Source organism: Oncorhynchus keta, chromosome 28, assembly GCF_023373465.1.
Source record: "Oncorhynchus keta strain PuntledgeMale-10-30-2019 chromosome 28, Oket_V2, whole genome shotgun sequence".
Classification (NCBI taxonomy): domain Eukaryota; kingdom Metazoa; phylum Chordata; class Actinopteri; order Salmoniformes; family Salmonidae; genus Oncorhynchus; species Oncorhynchus keta.
The window spans coordinates 28,088,118-28,107,435 of record NC_068448.1 but is presented as its reverse complement, the minus strand read 5'-3'; the positions used below and the strand labels follow the sequence as shown (position 1 = coordinate 28,107,435).

General features: G+C 40.1%; 1 protein-coding gene across 1 annotated transcript in view; it reads left to right on the top strand.

The window, feature by feature from the left end:
* LOC118360952 (ephrin type-A receptor 2-like) overlaps nucleotides 1-4,360 on the top strand; it is a 37,127-nt gene extending 32,767 nt beyond the window's left edge. Inside the window, exon 17 of the mRNA XM_035740559.2 lies at nucleotides 1,225-4,360. Within this exon, the coding sequence (XP_035596452.1) occupies nucleotides 1,225-1,333 (109 nt within the window). The 3' untranslated portion in view covers nucleotides 1,334-4,360. The remainder of the gene's footprint in view (nucleotides 1-1,224) is intronic.
* Nucleotides 4,361-19,318: the final 14,958 nt, after the last annotated feature.

Sequence of the window (19,318 nt, the reverse complement as noted above, 5' to 3'; positions counted from 1 at the left end):
ACTGGTTCCCAAGCTGGGCCCTTTCTTAGTTTTCCAAAACATGTTATGGATATGACTTCTGCAGAGTATTTTGGGGTTTTGTTCTTGAAAAAGTTGCTTTCAAAGCCAGAGAACAGTTTACGCACAATATAAGCTCTGGCATTTCTACAACTCGAGAAAACAAGTGAGATGGAAGAAATTATAGAGCGAAAGAAAGACAGGGCTCATTTGTGGTGGCCTGGTGGTGGCTTGTGGTTTGCCCCCTCTCTTCTTCCCTCTGTCCTTTTTACAATTCTTTCCCTCCTTTGCCCACACCAGCAGCCCAGGGCAGCACTTCTGCAGCAGATCATGGCTGTGTAGGGCAAAAGCCAATGTGACTTATGCATCATAAAAGAGAAGGAGAAGAAGAGAGAACAGCCACTAGAGTAGAAGGGGCAATGTGGAGATAAGGGAAATTAAGGCACATGTAGTGTAGAACAGTTGTGGATGAGGAGAGGACTTTAGGGCAACACACACCCCAAACAGATATTCAGACGAAAGCACTGTCCCAAAATATCATATCAGTCTTTCAATAATTACAGTATCTGGGAGTTAGTTAGTCTTCAGACAAAACACATGAAAATGAGCGCTGTGTGGAAACAGGGGAAACGTCTTTGAAGTGTGTGTCATATATTCCCTGGTGAGATTTTCGGTCCCATGCTCGATCTCTTGTCATCTGGTTGCACTCGACCTAGCCAGGAACTATTTACGACACTCCCTCTGCTCGCGAGAGAAGTGATTGATGGGCGAGATGGGAAATCCTCATTAACTAATTAAAAATGTAATTAAACCTGGTAATGAGTGACTTAGATGTGGGACACCTTTGCCAGATTCTAGCACGTGTGGACATGTGAGGGGTTTGCCCTTTCTTGAAAATGTGAAATTGTCCTTCCATCCTCCCAGCTAGTCTCTAGAGGTTATTCTCAATAGGTTGCTATCTTTGCTTTGCTAGTGCCTAGTGTCTGCAGGTTTTAGTTTTTTCCTTTCAATTAATACCTAGGCAACCAAGTGAGGGGAGTTTCTTACTAATTAATGACCTTAATTCATCAGTCAAGTACAAGGGTGAAGCAAAAACCCACAGACACTTGGCCCTCCACGGAATGAGTTTGACACGTGACATGAAAGGAATCTGAACCAAGTCAAGACGTGAATTCCCCCGTTGCTATCCAATGACTCTCTCAATCTCTCTCGTCTTCTTTTTCAAAGGGATATCAAGAACATTGGCGTAAGACTGCCCGGCCACCTGAAGAGAATTGCATATAGCATCCTGGGCTTGAAAGACCAGACCAGCACCCTGAGTGTATTTGCAGTGTGACTCAATACTAGTGGTACAGGAATTTGAATCGGCACTAAAGCGGGCAACACTCTGACTGAATATTGAACTCAGTGTTGGACTGGACTGGAGCAGAGCTGCGGGAACGGCTTTGGACAGGCAGAACCAAACTGAACACGTCGTAGGACCATGGTCCAGCCAAAAGAGACTGACATATTGTACATTCTTGGAGATTTGTAACAGACTTGTTAAGTGATTGCTAATATTTTTGAATTTATACAGCAATAGATGTATTAATTAGACTGTGTATATTATACTGTATATATTTTTTATTATCCATCTCCATTGTACAGATACAGTTCATTGCTCAATCTTTGTTTTATATATTTTTGGGATGCATGCTTCCATCTCTAGCACCCAATATTGAGAAGAGAAAATGAAAAAAGTGACACAACCACTTATACTTAGTTCAACTAATATGATTCTTTGTGTGACGTGGACTGCTGTGCCCTTTTCGGAATGACTCTGGTGTTGCCGATGCCATTGCAATTCACTGAGTGAAATGCATTCTGGTCGGCGTAATCTCTTGCTAAAATAATGAAAATGGACTCGAAGCAGAGAGTGGACCTGAAAGGGGCTGGCCATAAGTTAACATGGGGCACTGGTATATGCCAGTCTTGAGGTTATTGTCTTAAAGTCCAGGTTGGGCTGTTGTTGGCTACTGTTATGCCTTATGTGGGCTTAATTCAGATGTTAAACTATCATGAATTTGAGTTTATATAAAAACAGTGTGAAAAGATATGAGGTACTCATCATGTTCAGTTTAACATGCTGTAAAGGCTTGTATTGATTGATTGCAACAAAGAACATCACTTACAGCGCCTTCGGAAAGTATTCAGACCCCTTGACTTTTTCCACATTTTGTTACTTTACAGCCTTATTCTAAAATTGATCAAATATAATTTTTCCTCAACAATCTACACACAATACCCCATAATGACAAAACGAAAACCCTTTGGAAACAGGATGCACCGGAGTTCAATTTTGAGTCTCATAAGACCCTGCCTTTCTAAGGTCTTTGAAAGCCAAGTTAACAGATTACCGACCATTTCGAATCTCACCGTACCTTCTCCGCTATGCAATCTGGTTTCAGTGCTGGTCATGGGTGCACCTCAGCCACACTCAAGGTCCTAAATGATATCATAACCGCCATCGATAAGAGACATTACTGTGCAGCCGTATTCATCGACCTGGCCAAGGCTTCTCAAATGACTGCCTCACCTGGTTCCCCAACTACTTCTCAGACAGAGTTCAGTGTGTCAAATCGGAGGGCCTGTTGTATGGCCGGACCTCTGGCAGTCTCTATGGGAGTGGCACAGGGTTCAATTCGTGGGCCGACTCTCTTCTCTGTAAACATCAATGATGTCGCTCTCACTGCTGGTGATTCTTTGATCCACCTCTACGCAGACGGCACGATTCTGTATACTTCTGGCCCTTTTTTTGGACACTGCGTTAACTAACCTCCAGATGAGCTTCGATGCCATACAACTCTCCTTCCGTGGCCTCCAACTGCTCTTAAATGCAAGTAAAACTAAATGCATGCTCTTCAACTGTTCGCTGCCCGCACCTGCCCGCCCGTCCAGCATCACTACTCTGGACGGTTCTGAATTAGAATATGTGGACAACTACAAATGCCTAGGTGTCTGGTTAGTTTGTAAACTCTCCTTCCAGACTCACATTAAATATTTCCAATCCAAAATTAAATCTAGAATCGGCTTCCTATTTTGCAACAAAGCATCCTTCACTCATGCTGCCAAACATACCCTCGTAAAACTGACCATCCTACCGATCCTCGACTTCGGCGATGTCATTTACAAAATAGTCTCCAATACTCTACTCAACATATTAGATACAGTCTATCACAGTGCCATCCGTTTTGTCACCAAAGCCACATATACTACCCACCACTGTGACCTGTATGCTCTCGTTGGCTGGCCCTCGCTTCATACTCGTTGCCAAACCCACTGGCTCCAGGTCATCAACAAATCTCTGCTAGGTAAAGCCCTGCATTATCTCCGCTCACTGGTCACCATAGCAGCACCCACCCTTAGCACGTGCTCCAGCAGGTATATCTCACTAGTCACCCAGTGAGTACAGAGATTCTTGATGAAAACCTGCTCGAGAGCACTCAGGACCTCAGACTGGGTTGAAGGTTCACCTTCCAGCAGGACAACAACCCTAAGCACACTGCCAAGTCAACGCAGGAGTGGCTTCGGGGCAAGTCTCTGAATGTCTATGAGTGGCCCAGCCAGAGCTAGAACTTGAAACCGATCAAAACATCTCTGGAGAGACCTGAAAATAGCTGTGCAGCATCGCTCCCCATCCAACCTGACAGATCTTGAGAGGATCTGCAGAGAGGAATGAGAGAAACTCTCCAAATACAGGTGTGCCAAGCTTGTAGAGTCAAACCTAAGAAGACTCGAGGCTGTATTCGCTGCCAAAGGTGCTTCAACAAAATAAATGTGGTATTTAAAAAAAAAATTGTATACATCTGAAATCAATTATATTTGCTTTGTCATTATGGGGTATTGTGCTTAGATTAATGATGAAAAAAAACGATTTAATCCATTTTAGAAAAAGTTTGTTACGTAACAAAAAGGGGAAAAAGTCAAGGGGTTTGAATACTGTCCGAATGCACTGTATATTGTGTAGCACTTAAATGAGTAACAATTGGGTTAAGTTGTCTCATCTAAAAGATCTAACTTGCCATTTTTATTGTCATTATGCCATAGGAAGATCACATTTGAAATAAAATGATGCAGAAAGAATTATATTAATAATGATGAATTTAATTTGGAAAGGTATTGTCAAGCTTCAAGCCAGGAATACATTGAGTGTGTGCCTTTTTTTCAAAGTTATTTGAAAATACAAATGCCTAAAAAAGTAGCTTTTCGGAGGGTTAGAAATGCTTTGTGAGATTTCAGACAGTGTAATGTGTAGTTTGATATGCAATTTCAAAGTGACAGTAAAGTAGTATTTAAAAAATAAAATAAAATAAAAAAATCTGAACTTGGAAACTATTCTTATTCCGATTGCATTATCCAGATTTCTTATATGGTGTTCAGTAACAACATTTTTCTGGGATGAAACTATTTGCTTTGACAATGCAGATATACTAGTAAGCTTGGTGTATTATTTTTCCTCTGATTGCATTCCATTGATAGTGGCTGTTTCTGGTAATGCCAAGAAAGTATACATTTCCTTCCGTCTTTATTGACCAGCTCATGCATATCCACATTTTTCCCCCCAGATCTGCTTGTGCTCGTCAACTCACATCAAACAATGACATCAATGGAGTTGGCAAGAGCACAAACAGGTCTGGGACTAGTCTATATCCAAAAGACACTGTTCATAATGTACCCCAATGCTCTTAAAAGAAGACTGAAAATCAGTTTACTCTCTCTTCACGACTTGAATTCTTTTATGTAACATTTTGTACTGTCTAATTTCATGAAAATATGATGGTCCTTGTTTCATATGTCTTGTGAACATTATTAGATTACTAAATTTCCATTTGTAAAAGGGATTTTTTTCCTGGGTTATTGTCTTTTGTATAATTTGCCTTTTTAAAGCCCCCAATACAGCTGTTTTATCTCAATATCAAATCATTAACTGTGGTTTTCAATTAAATATATATATTTTTTTTTTAAAGAAAAAAATGTATTCTTAACAAAGAGCGATATCTCAACCAAGAATTTTGATAAGAATGTCTGGGAGTGGTGAGGGGAAAACTAGCTGTTAATGGCAGAGAGATTTGGAATTCTTATTGGTCTATTAACTAGTTAACTGCCTTGTGATGTCACCAGGCAGGCCAAAACTCCATCCCACCAAAACAGGCTAAATTTTCAGGCGGTCTTTTCAAACAGCTCTTACGCTAAACGGGCATTATCATTTTCAATGTCATAGTATTATTCCAACCACATAGTGTGGAAATTTACACTGAGGATACCAAACATTAGGAACACCCTCCTAATATTGAGTTGAACCTCCTTTTGCACTTCAGAACAGCCTCAATTCGTCGGGGCATGGACTCTACAAGGTGTTGAAAGCGTTCCACAGGTTTGATGGCCCATGTTGACTCCAATGCTTCCCACAGTTGTGTCAAGTTGGCTGGATGTCCTTTGGGTGGTGGACCATTCTTGATACACAGGAAACTATTGAGTGTGAAAAACCCAGCGTTGTTGCCATTTTGACAAACCGGTGCACCTGGCACCTACTACCATACCCCGTTCAAAGCCACTTAAATCTTTTGTCTTGCCCATGCACCTTCTGAATGGCACACATCCATGTCTCAAGGCTTAAACATTATTCTTTACCTGTCTCGTCCCCTTTATCTAGATTTAACAAGGGACATCAATAAGGGATCATTGTTCACCTGGTCAGTCTATGACATGCAAGGAGCAGGTGTTCTTAATGTTTTCTCCGTGTATATTTTAAAAATAAAAAAAAACAGGAAAATTAAATTTTTGACTACTGGTTCTTTAAGCAGACAAATTAGCAGTTTCTTGATTAAAAAGTAAACTCTATTTTATACTATTTAAGTCTATTTTTGTACTTTTATTTATTGTAATTTTTACACTGAGCTGGGATTTATTTGTAATTGAAGGTTGTTTTTCAGTCTTAATAAACTATTGCCTTTCATTCATATTTGGTACTTATTAGGATACCATTAGCTGCTGCAAAAGCATCGGCTACTCTTCCTTTGGTCCACATGAAGCATGACATAATACATAGTACAGAACATTACTAGTCGAAGACTGAAATACATTCATTTAAAATGTCACACAGCCTACGTATCAGTACATACAGTGCATTCAGAAAGTATTCAGACCCCTTCACTTTTTCCACATTTTTTTTCCACATTTACAGCCTTTTTTCCCCCTCATAAATCTACACACAATATCCCATAATGACAAAGCAAAAACAGTTTTTTTAGCTATCTTTGCAAATGCATTAAAAATAAACTGATATCACATTTACTTAAGTATTTAGACCCTTTACTTAGTCTTTTGTTGAAGCACCTTTGGCAGTCTCGAGTCTTCTTGGGTATGACGCTACAAGCTTGGTACTCATGTATTTGGGGAGTTTCTCATTATTTTCTGCAGATCCTTTCAAGCTCTGTCAGGTTGAATGGGGAGCATCGCTGCACAGCTATTTTCAGGTCTCTCCAGAGATGTTCTATCGGGTTCAAGTCTAGGCTCTGGCTGGGCCACTCAAGGACATTGAGACCTAAGCCATTCCCTCGTTGTCTTGGCTGTTTGCTTAAGGTCGTCCTGTTGGAAGGTAAACTTTCGCCCCAGTTAGAGGTCCTGAGCGCTCTAGAGCAGGTTTTCATAAAGGATCTCTCCATCTGTACTTTGCTTCGCTCATCTTTCCCTCGATCCTGACTAGTGTCTCAGTCCCTGCCGCTGGAAAACATCATCCCAGCATTATGCTGCCACCATGCTTTACTGAAGGGATGGTATTGGCCAGGTAATGAGCGGTGCCTGGTTTCCTCCAGACATGACACTTGGGTTTCAGGCCAAAGTGTTCAATATTGGTTTCATCAGACCAGAGAATTTTATTTCTCATAGTTCTGAGAGTCCTCTAGGTGCTTTTTGGAAAACTCCAAGCGGGCTGTCATGTGATTTTTTTTACTGAGGAGTGGCTTCCGTCTGGCTACTACCATAAAGGCCTGATTGGTGGAGTGCTGCAGAGATGGTTGTCCTTCTGTTAGGTTATTCCATGTCCACAGAGGAACTCTGGAGTTCTGTCAGAGTGACCATCGGGTTCTTGGTCACCTCCCTGACCAAGGCCCTTCTCCCCCAATTGCTCAGTTTGGCGTGGCGGCCAGTTCTAGCAAGAGTCTAGGTGGTTCCAAACTTCCTCCATTTAAGGATGATGGAGGCCACTGTGTTCTTGGGGATCTTCAATGCTGCAGACTTTTTTTTTGTATACCCTTCCCCAGATCTGTGCATCGACACAATCCTGTGCTCTATGGACAATTTCTTCCACCTCATGGCTTGGTTTTTAGCTCTAACATGCACTGTCAACTGTGGGACCTTATATAGACAGGTGTGTGCCTTTACAAATCATATCCAATCAATTGAATTTACCACAGGTGGACTCCAAGTTGTAGAAACATCTTAAGGATGATCAATGGAAACAGGATGCACCTGAGCTTAATTTGGTGTCTCATAGCAAAAGGTTCTCAATACTTTTATGTAAATAAGGTATTTATGTTTTTCATTTCTAATACATTTTGCAACATTTTATAAAAACCTGTTTTTGCTTTGTTGTAATGGGTTATTGTGTGTAGGTTGATGAGAATTTTAAAAAACTTGATCCATTTTAAAATAAGGCTGTAACGTAACAAAATGTGGAAAAAGTCAAGGGGTCTGAATACCTCCTGAATGCACAGTACACACTATCTAGACCTAATACATAGTACAGTGCAAATTACAATACAATATATACTTTAATTAATTTCTGTTGACTGATTGACACTCCAAAACACCACTTACCTTAACTTAAGCCTGAAATTTGATTTCATTTTGCATTGTCCACTTGGTGATGTAGTTTACACACAGTACTGAGAATTTTGTTTTTCTGTATCAACGTTTATTTTTATGTTTTATAGGCTACAGAGTAAGGGATTTTTAAATTAAACCTGGATGTAATTTTAATATGGCTGTTCATATTATATTTACACACATTTTGAGTCACAAACATGTGTTTCCTTATATTAAAGAGTTGTGTATTACATAAACTTAATTCCAGTTTTAATAGATATGAATGCAGTTCCTGTGTCAACATACAGTAATTTAAATAATTTGAGTTGGAAAGGGCATTAGATTCTCATAGCAAAAAAACGAACAACCCCTGAAATTGTGTTCCTGTGTGGCACAGCGGTCTAAGGCACTGCATCTCAATGTCAAGAGGCATCACTACAGTACCTGGTTCTAATACAGGCTGTATCTGGCTGTGATTGGGTGGCTCACAATTTGGGTCAGTGTCGTCCAGGTTTGGTGTCATTGTAAATAATAATTTCTTCTTAACTGACTTGCCTAGATAAATAAAAGTTAAATAAAACACATTTAAATATATATATATATACGTATATATAAAAACAATGATATAAAAAGTTAGACTTTATGATTTTGTTTGTTTCAAAAGAGATGATATCTTGACCTGCAATGAATTGACTTTTCCCTTGGGAAGTCACCAACGTGTAGTATCAGAACTTCTCCCATGAACTTTAAGCTTATGTTAAACTTCATATAATAAGACCAGTCATCATCCATTTACTCAACTGGTAACACTGGCTTTTCGAGATTTAAAATCTGTAATGAGTCATGGTCAACATGCAGATGACAATGAAAACTGCTGTACAATGTATTCTAGCAAGCCCAGACATGCCCCTTCCTTTAAATTGCACTTGGTGTTGACCAAGCCTCTCCTAATCTCATTCAGGTTGACCTTGTATTGAAAGTCACTTGGGTGTGACACTATATATTTTAAATGTATCAGCTGGGATTGATTGATGCAGGTAACAAAGCATGTAATGCATTCTATAGATAAGACGAACATACAAGAAAGGGAATGTAAATATTTAGATAGACTTTAGTCTAGCTGGGAAAATGGGCAAACAAAGAACTAACAAGGAAATAGTACAGGTAGACAGAGAGTAGAGTGGGCACAGTGATAGTCATGTAAGCATGACTGTCCTTGACTTAGTCTCGGCCTGCAGTGTGTAATCTACGACACTTTGAGGTGAATGTGACACCTAGAAATAGTCACGGCTTTGTGTGAACAGAAAAGAAAGAAAGTCTTCCACCCTTCCAGTGTGTCTCATATGAAGTGGAACCTTTTGTCTATGTTCCCAGAGGGGAAAACAAGAGCAGAACCATAACAAGCTATTTCTTTGCTAAATGTTTGTATTCATGTTTGTGTGGTAATCCATGTCAGAACATATGTAAGCCAACAGTTGTTGTATGTCTTGTCAGTTTATTTGTATATACAGTCATTTCATTTTGCACACCTTTGGTGTGTGTTCGAGCTGGTGTGTGCTTATGTAACAGACGTCACACTGCTTGCTTAGTGAGTACCACTTCCAGCGCCACCGAAAAGTTAACAATTCAGCAGCGCAAGTGGTTCAGCAGCTTCAACCTGAGAAGTGAGTTTCACACATTCCCACAGGGGTGCAACTTTCACTGGGGACTGAAATTGCATTTTTGCCCCCCCCACCCCAGTTGTATCATTGGAATGAGATACAAAACATGGCAACAGTGTGCTTTAGGACCATGCAGCGCCTCTGAGTGGCTGTGTAGACTGTTTGGAGTGTTTATCCGACTGGATAAAAATATGTATGTCCCCCCACTTCTAAAGCCAAAGTTGCGCCCATGTGCTTAATTTACCCACCAAACTTACTCCACAGCAACCTTAGCGTTGAGTGCATATGCAGATCCAAGGTCCCTAGCACTATTTGTAACACTGCTTGCTTACTGAGTACCACTTCCTCCTAATTCGTCTCACACCAAGACTCAAACTCAGGACCTCTGCTTTACTAGCACACATGACCACCGTCACAAAGCATCTTACCAGTCGGTGCCACTGAATAGTTAGCAATTTGGCAGCGCAAGTGGAGACACTTCAGGCTGAGGAGTAAGTTTCACACATTCCCATGTGCTACACATGCATGCAGTTGTGCACTCACACGTCATACGTGGCTTAGCTGCAGTCCACAATAGCACACATGCAGTGATTGTGTTGAAGGCTGTGAGTCAATGCCTGTGTCTGGGACACATGGTAAAAATAAAGTCTGCCCTGTGGATTCTTCTGTTTGTGGGCTGGCTGTGGCTTTTACTCCTCCTTTTTGTGGCTTTGAAGATGTCTCTGTTCTTCTATAAAAGAGAGGGGGAAAGAAATGATCATGCCACTGTTCACATATGACTTCTCTCGTCCATTCCTTTTTTTGTTCTAGGTAGGCTTGCAAAGGCAGGGTATATTAACTTTTGAAGTTTAGCAGTAAAATACCAGAATTTGTATAATTTTCAAGTCTTTTGGGGAGTTTTATCACATGACATGTAGTGGCCTTTTTGGTACTGTGTCTGTCATTATCTATGGCTCTCTGTGTGGCCTTATCATATGTACAATGTCTTAAATAAAAGTGAACAACAAAGCAATAAAACATTATCCTGAATTTAAACCATCAACTTAGTTAATACCATTGGTGTTTAATATGAGGGTTTCAGCATGAAATATCCTTTATATTTTACTATATACTATATGTCTTTGATGTCAATGTTTTTGTGCCAAACTGGTGGCAGTTGTGAAATAAGTCAATAGTTGGAAATAGTTCATTAAAAATAATGCCATTGTTGATTTGTAAGTCGCTCTGGATAAGAGCGTCTGCTAAATGACTTAAATGTAAATGTAAATGTTGATGATATGCTTTTTTTCATTAATTAGGCCATTTTCTCTTGAATCATAGGGTCTATCCACTAGAAACTCATGGACAATATTGACACATACAAACAATTAATACGATATATGAATACATTTTTATTTCATGTTTTCAAGTAAAAATGACAAAAGTTAACATAGATTGCCATAGATTACCTGTTAATTACCAAAATTACAGAATTCTCTGTAGTTTTGCAAACCTAGTTCTGAGTAGCTCTCATTTTTATGTGTGGATTTAAAACCGGCAACACTGTGGAATTTACATTCATGCTAATTTTAGAGATGGGTTCCTGACCAAAAAACACATCCTCCAATTTGGTCTATATTGGTCTTCCTTCGTCTTTCAGTTCTCTTTTTTTCCCCCCTTACTCTCAGGCTTTTAAAAATGATTCTCTTCCTAAGTCGTTTCCCCATTTTCCTGCTTTCATTGCGTTGTCATCTATTAAGTCGTCTCAGATATAAAATATTGCATTGTAATGATGTTGACAAGGTTTTATTTGGTATAATCATGAAATACTCTCACACATATTGCAGTGGAAGCATTTCAAAAGCTCTTGGCTGGTTGAACCTGGGAAGGATATTGCACAAAGTCTTGCGAGATTCTCAGCTTCCGCAATAATCTGAACTACAGAATTACTTTTACCTATTTTATTGAATACTGTTTGATTACCGTTTATATAATGCCTCCAGAAAGAATTCATACCGATTTACTTATTCCAATTCCACATTGTGTTATTACAGCCTGAATTAAAAATGGATTAAAACAAAATAAATCTACACACAATACCTTGTAAAGACAAAGGGAAAATATTTAAGACATTTTTGAAAATGTACAGCTGAAGTCAGAAGTTTACACATACCTTAGCAAAATACATTTAAACCCAGTTTCACAATTCCTGACAATTCCTAATCCTAGTAAAAATTCCCGGTCTTCGGTCAGTTAGGATCACCACTTTATTTTAACAATGTGAAATGTCAGAATAATAATAGAGAGTGATTTATTTCAGCTTTTATTTCTTTCATCACATTCCCAGTGGGTCAGAAGTTTACATACACTCAATTAATATTTGTTAGTATTGCCTTTAAATTGTTTAACTTGGGTCAAACATTTCGGGTAGCCTTCCACAAACTTCCCAGAAAAAGTGTGAATTTTGTCCCATTCCTCAAGGCAGAGCTGGTGTAACTGAGTCAGGTTTGTAGGCCTCCTTGCTCGCACACACTTTTTCAGTTCTGCCCACAAATTTTCTATAGGATTTAGGTCAGGGCTTTGTGATAGCCACTCTAATACCTTGACTTTGTTGTCCTTAAGCCATTTTGCCACAACTGTTGAAGTATGCTTGGGGTCATTGTCCATTTGGAAGACCCATTTGCAACCAAGCTTTAACTTCCTGACTGATGTCTTGAGACGTTGCTTCAATATATCCACATAATTTTCATCCCTCATGATGCCATCTATTTAGTGAAGTGCACCAGTCCCTCCTGCAGCAAAGCACCCCCACAACATGATGCTGCCACCCCTGTGCTTCACAGATGGGATGGTGTTCTTCGGCTTGAAAGCCTCCCCATTTTTCCTCCAAACATAACGATGGTCATTACGGCCAAACAGTTGTATTTTTGTTTCATCAGACCAGAGGACAATTCTCCAAAAAGTACGATCTTTGTCCCCATGTGCAGTTGCAAACTGTAGTCTGGCTTTTTTATGTCGGTTTTGGAGCAGTTTCTTCTTCCTTGCTGAGTGGCCTTTCAGGTTATGTTGATATAGGACTCATTTTACTGTGGATATAGATACTTTTGTACCGGTTTCCTCCAGCATCTTCACAAAGTCCTTTGCTGTTGTTCTGGGATTGATTTGCACTTTTTGCACCAAAGTACATTCATCTCTAGGAGACAGACCGCGTGTCCTTCCTGAGCGTTATGACGGCTGCGTGGTGCCATGGTGTTTATACTTGCTTACTATTGTTTGTACAGATGAACGTGGTACCTTTAGACATTTGGAAATTGCTCCCAAGGATGAACCAGACTTGTGGAGGTCTACAATTTTTTTGGCTGATTTCTTTTGATTTTCCCATGATGTCAAGGCACTGAGTTTGAAGGTAGGCCTTGGAATACATCCACAGGTACACCTCCAATTGACTCAAATGATGTCAATTAGCCTATCAGAAGCTTCTAAAGTCATGGCATAATTTTCTGGTATTTTCCAAGCTGTTTAAAGGCACAGTCAACTTACTGTATGTAAACTTCTGACCCACTGGAATTGTGATTAAGTGAAATAATCTGTCTGGAAACAAATGTTGGAAAAATTACTTGTGTCATGCACAAAGTAGATGTCCTAACCGATTTGCCAAAACTATAGTTGGTTAACAAGACATTTGTGGAGTGGTTGAAAAACAAGTTTAATGACTCCAACCTAAGTGTATGTAAACTTCCGACTTCAACTGTATATACATTAAGTATTCACAACCCTTTGCTATGACACTCCAAATTGAACTCGGGTGCATCCAATAATCTTTGATTATCTTTGAGATATTCACTACAACTTGATTGGAGTCCACCTGTGGTCAATTCAATTGTTTGGATTTGTTTTGGAATGAAACACACCTGTCTATATAAGGTCCCACACTTGACAGTGCATGTTACAGCAGAAATTATGGAACTGTCCGTAGATCTCCGAAATAGAATTGTGATGGTAGCATCATGCTACCGGGATGCTGGTAAGGATAGATGGAACAATGAATGGAGTCAAATACATGCAAATCCTTGATGAGAACCTGCTTCAGAGTGCAACCAACCTTAGACTGGGGGGCGAATATTTACGTTCCAACAGAACAATGCCCAAATTCAGATGTGCAAAGCTGATAAAGACATACCCAAGATGACTCAAAGCTGTAATTCCCGCCAAAAGTGCTTCTACAAAGTATTGACTCAGGAGAGAATAGTTAAGTAAATTAGATATTTCTGTACTATTTTCAATAAAATAACAAAAATGTCAAACAATGGGTGAGAATGTGTATTTATTTAATACATTTTAAATTTGGGCTGTAACACAAAGTTTAGTAAGTCAAGGGGTATGAATATTTTGTCTGTGTGGATTCTCATGGGTGCTTCTTAACAGTAAGAATTTGCTCTGCAAAAGCTTTGAGTTTAACTACACACAGTCTGGGTGGTATAGTTGTACATGTGGGCCCCAGGTTTGGTATAAATAATTCTACATTTGGATGATGCGTTAAGCCACAATAATATTCACTCCAGTGCTGCTCCCTCCTCTGGATATACGAACCCTCAGGGTTAAACACATTTCACAGAAAACAAAACCGAGAAGCTCATCATTCAAGTGCTCTTGGCCCACACAGCAAGACATGTCTTTCCCAACTTTATTGTCCTTTTAGCCAATCTGCTATTCATCCACTGCTATGTTTCCTTGTGTCTACATGTTTTGTGGGCCAGTAATCGTTGGTGCACAACGTGAACCCCAGCAGATAATTAGTCCTTAAACCAATTAGGAGGCAGATGGAGGAGGCTTTGTCTTGCCCTGAGGCCTGGCCCTGTTATCCAGCTCAGGACTAGGCCTTGGCCGAGGTGGTCTCCCCCAGCTCTGGCATCGTTTTAAGAACCAAGTGACATTACTTCATCCCAGTTCTGGATTAATACAATTTCCTGTCAGTGTGGCCTTGGAAAGACCTTGCCAACTTAACTGCAGGCAAGGCACCATAGTCCAAAAGCCACGTTTTTGAGAACAAGGTGGCCATTTTAGGTTTGTCATCGTGACGTGTGGAGCTTAAAGTGCTACCTGTGGTTTTGGAGAGAAAGGGGAGAGAACGAGATTGGGAGTGGCAGGGGAAAAAAGAGTAGTGAATTCTGCAGACATTGGTTTTCAACATTTTCTGTCCATCCTGCAATCCTTGAGTCAATGTTTTGGTTTCATTGTGTTGGGAACAGTAGGAGGCCTAGAACTGCGAGACACAAGGCATTGTGCATGTTTCGGCAGCATCGAGTCAGATGGGATAAAACTCTCCCGTAGCAAACCATGTTGGGAAAGCTACAGACACCTCCCTGTGAAGTATCATATGGTTACTGTGGTGGACACGTATTTGTACACTTTGTTCTTTCAGACAAATGTTTCCCAGTAGTCATATTGTTGTGCTTGGCCTATGTAGGTGAACTCTGAAAAGAGCGCAGTTGGGATTTTAGCAAATGTTAGAAACTCAAGTCTTAATGGACAGTTTTGAATGATGGACTTTCATCATTTAGAAACAACTTATGGTACTTTTTATTACAACTAAATAGTTCATCTTTAACTCAAACATGGACTCAATTGAAATAAATAGCTTATTTACAAGAAATCCCATTTTCTCTGGAGCTTTCACTTCCAAATCTGAAAGCGGGTCAAATCCATCAATGCAATTGTTGGTCGTTATTACTCTGCAAATTAGTCCGCAGTCTGATTAAGCAAATTCCAATGTCATTCTCCACTGATTGCTCTTGTAATCAGGTTCATATGTTTAATTGATTGTCATTCGTGATCTATTTTTTCTCCAAGGAAAGTAACAATGCCCTTACACAAACAATTACAAACCTTGCCAATACCTGTGAAACATTCAGAATCTATGCTCTAATGAAGTTATTATCGCCAACAAAGTCTCTAAAAACAGTACACTGTCTCATAATGGTCTCATAACATGAGTCCCTTGTTTACAGTATAATCAGAAGGCGTAGAACCACCTCTTTGTGGTAGTTTTTATAGTATTGTGAAGTGTTGGAACAAGCTCCACATCAGACACCAAATGAAACAAAAAGCATGCTATAAACATCAGTATTCTACAAAGACATTCTATTGAATCTTTCACATGGTGCTACTCTGCAGATGTCTGTTTATCTGACTTTCCTGAGTTAAAACGACAGTCTCCTAGATTACTGATTTAATTTGCCGTAAAACATGTCAACATGCTGGAGACAGAGGAGAGGAAAGTGGAGAGTCAATACAAGCCTCAGTAATAACACTGACAATAGAAAGTTGTTGATTTAGACCCTGGATTTGAGAATAGCTGTTTATCTACACTCCCTAGAAAGAGGTTTACAGAAGGAGGGGGGTCAAGACAGGTTATGGGAGAGAGGGGAGGGGACATGAGGCGAGTTTAGGGCCAAGCTAGTTCACTCCAGGGAAGGCAATGATTGACACTTCTGGGAATACTCCAGAAGACACATTTTCCCAGCGTATGTTTCATGCAAAAACCTTGACATAAAGTTTGGGGGCGTGTGTACATGTGATTGTGTGTGGTTATTTCATTTTAATTATGGAAATGCTGCACTTGTAAATGAACACCAGTAGAGGTCAGCCTCCTCCTACATACTCTTCTTTCTCTTACATTCAGATCATACATGCTCCCATACTCTGATTTCAACTTAGCCATATCAATTAAATTCAAAGTGCTTTATTGGCATGGGAAACATAGATAATAAACAATCAGAAATGAACTGTAAACATTACACTCACAAGTTTCAAAACAGACATTTCAAATGTTATTATTGGCTATGTATTGTCTTGAAACAATGTGCAAATAAACTCAGAAAAAAATAAACGTCCTCTCACTGTCAACTGCGTTTATTTTCAGCAAACTTAACATGTAAATACTTGTATGAACATAAGATTCAACAACTGAGACATAAACTGAACAACTTCCACAGACATGTGACTAACAGAAAGAAATAGAATAATGTGTCCCTGAAGAAAGGGTGGTCCAAATCAAAAGTAACAGTCAGTATCTGGTGTGGCCACCAGGTGCATTAAGTACTGCAGTGCATCTCCTCCTCATGGACTGCACCAGATTTGCCAGTTCTTGCTGTGCGATGTTACTCCACTCTTCCACCAAGGCACCTGCAAGTTCACTGACATTTCGGGGGGAATGGCCCTAGCCCTCACCCTCCGATCCAACAGGTCCCAGATGTGCTCAATGGGATTGAGATCCGGGCTCTTCGCTGGCCATGGCAGAATACTGACATTCCTGTCTTGCAGGAAATCACGCACAGACTGAGCAGTATGGCTGGTGGCATTGTCATGCTGGAAGGTCATGTCAGGATGAGCCTGCATGAGGGAGGAGGATGTCTTCCCTGTAACGCACAGCGTTGAGATTGCCTGCAACGACAACAATCTCAGTCTGATGATGCTGTGACACATTGCCCCAGACCATGACGGACCCTCCACCTCCAAATCGATCCCGCTCCCGAGTACAGGCCTCGGTGTAACGCTCATTCCTTCGACGATAAATGCAAATCCGACCATCACCCCTGGTGAGACAAAACCATGACTCGTCAGTGAAGAGCACTTTTTGCCAGTCATGTCTGATCCAGCGAAGGTAGGTTTGTGCCCATAAGCGAAGTTGTTGCCGGTGATGTCTTGTGAGGACCTGCCTTTTCATAAGTGTGACCTTAATTGCCTACTGTCTGTAAGCTGTTAGTGTCTTAACAACCGTTCCACAGGTGCATGTTCATTAATTGTTTATGTTTAATTGAACAAGCATGGGACACAGTGTTTAAACCCTTTACAAAGAAGATCTGTGAAGTTATTTTGATTTTTACAAATTATCTTTGAAAGACAGGGTCTGGAAAAAGGGACATTTCCTTTTTTGCTGAGTTTCGTTGAAGTACAAAAGGGAAAATGAATAGACTGATAAATACAGTGCCTTGCGAAAGTATTCGGCCCCCTTGAACTTTGCGAACTTTTGCCACATTTCAGGCTTCAAACATAAATATGGGAGTTTATCTTAATTTGATTTGGTTTCAAATTCTTTGTGGGTCTGTCTAATCTGACTGAAATATGTCTCTGTTAGGAAGTGCAGCTCAGTTTTCAACTCATTTTGTGGTCAGTGGGCAGTCTTCTCTCAGGAGCCAGGTCTGCCTATGGTGGACTCTCAATTACAAGGCCAAGCATTACTTACTTTTAGGTCAGTCACAGTGGTCAGGTATTCTGCCACTGTCTGTTCTCTGTTTAGGGCCAAATACCATTCCAGTTTGCTTTGTTTTTTGGTTAGTTCTTTCCAATGTGTCAAGTAATTTCATTTGGTAGGGTCTAATTGTGTTGCTGTCCTGGGACTCTGTGGGGTCTGTTTGTGTTTGTGAAAAGAGCTCCAGGACCAACTTGCTGAAGGTACTCTTCTCTAGGTTCATTTCTCTGTAGGTGATGGCTTTGTTATGGAAGGTTTGACATTTGACTTAGAATACTAGCAGGGTGAGGCCAGGTGCTGAAAACTGTTCTAGTGCCCTCGCCAATTCATTGATATACTGTATATGTTGAAGAGGGTGGGGCTTAAGCGGCAGCCATGTCTCACCCCATAGCCCTGAGGAAGGAAATCAGTGTACATGAATATTATGCTATGTCCCCCCCCCCCCAACACTGCTTTCCATCAATTTATATAGCAGATCCCAAATTGAGTCAAAATATTTTTTGAAATCAACAAAGCATGAGAATACTTTACTTTTGTTTTGTTTGTCAATTAGGGTGTGCAGAGTGGATATGTGGTCTGTCTTACGGCAATTTGGTAAAAAGCCAATTTGACATTTGCCCAGGATGTTGTTTTTACTGAGGAAATGTAGAAGTGTGCTGTTTATGATAATACAGAGGATTTTTACAAAGGTTGCTATTGACACAGATTCCACGATAGTTATTGGGGTCAAATGTGTCTCCACTTCTGTTGATTGGTTCCACATATTGGGGAAGATGCCAGAGCTGAGGATGATAAAGTATAGCCAATTGGAATTTGTGGTCCGAATATTTTATAATTTAATGTAAGATACTATCAACACCACAGTTTTTTTTTTAGATTGGAGGCTTTGTATTTTGTCCTGTAGTTTATTCAATGTAATTGGAGAATCCAGTGGGTTCTAAGTCTTTAATAGCTGATTGCAAGATTTGTAGTTGTTCATGCATATGTTTTTGATGTTTATTTGTTATAGGGCCAAAAATATTGGAGAAGTGGTTTATCCATACATCTCCATTTTGGATAGACAGCTATTTGTTTCTTTGTTTAGTGTGTTCCAAATCTCCTTCAAAGCATCACTGCTTTAATCCTGCTACTTTAAAGGATATATTTTCAGGATCTTTTCAGTTAGCTGATCCTAGGATTGCAGGAGATTGAGTAATTACTCAATTCATCACAAGTAATCTAATCCTCCATCTTCAAATACATGTCATCACACATTCACCTCCTTACCGGATTAGCACACAGCAACGCATAGAGTAAGGGATTGTCATGGGAACAGGATTTTCCCAATGAGGATTCGACTGTTTCAGGGGAGAGAGCTCCAGCATGCTCTAGTTAAAACATTAGTGTTGGGGTAATTTTGATGTGTTGAGAGACAAAAGTAATGTCGACCGATACATACAAATGCTTGCTGTGTGTGCGCACACCTGAGTTGAGACAGTCCGAGTCGGCAAACCCAGTGACACTACATTTCCATTCAGCAGCTTACACTGTGTCAAAATGAATGTATTTATAGACGGCTGCTATGTCATGTTCATAGGAGAGTGTT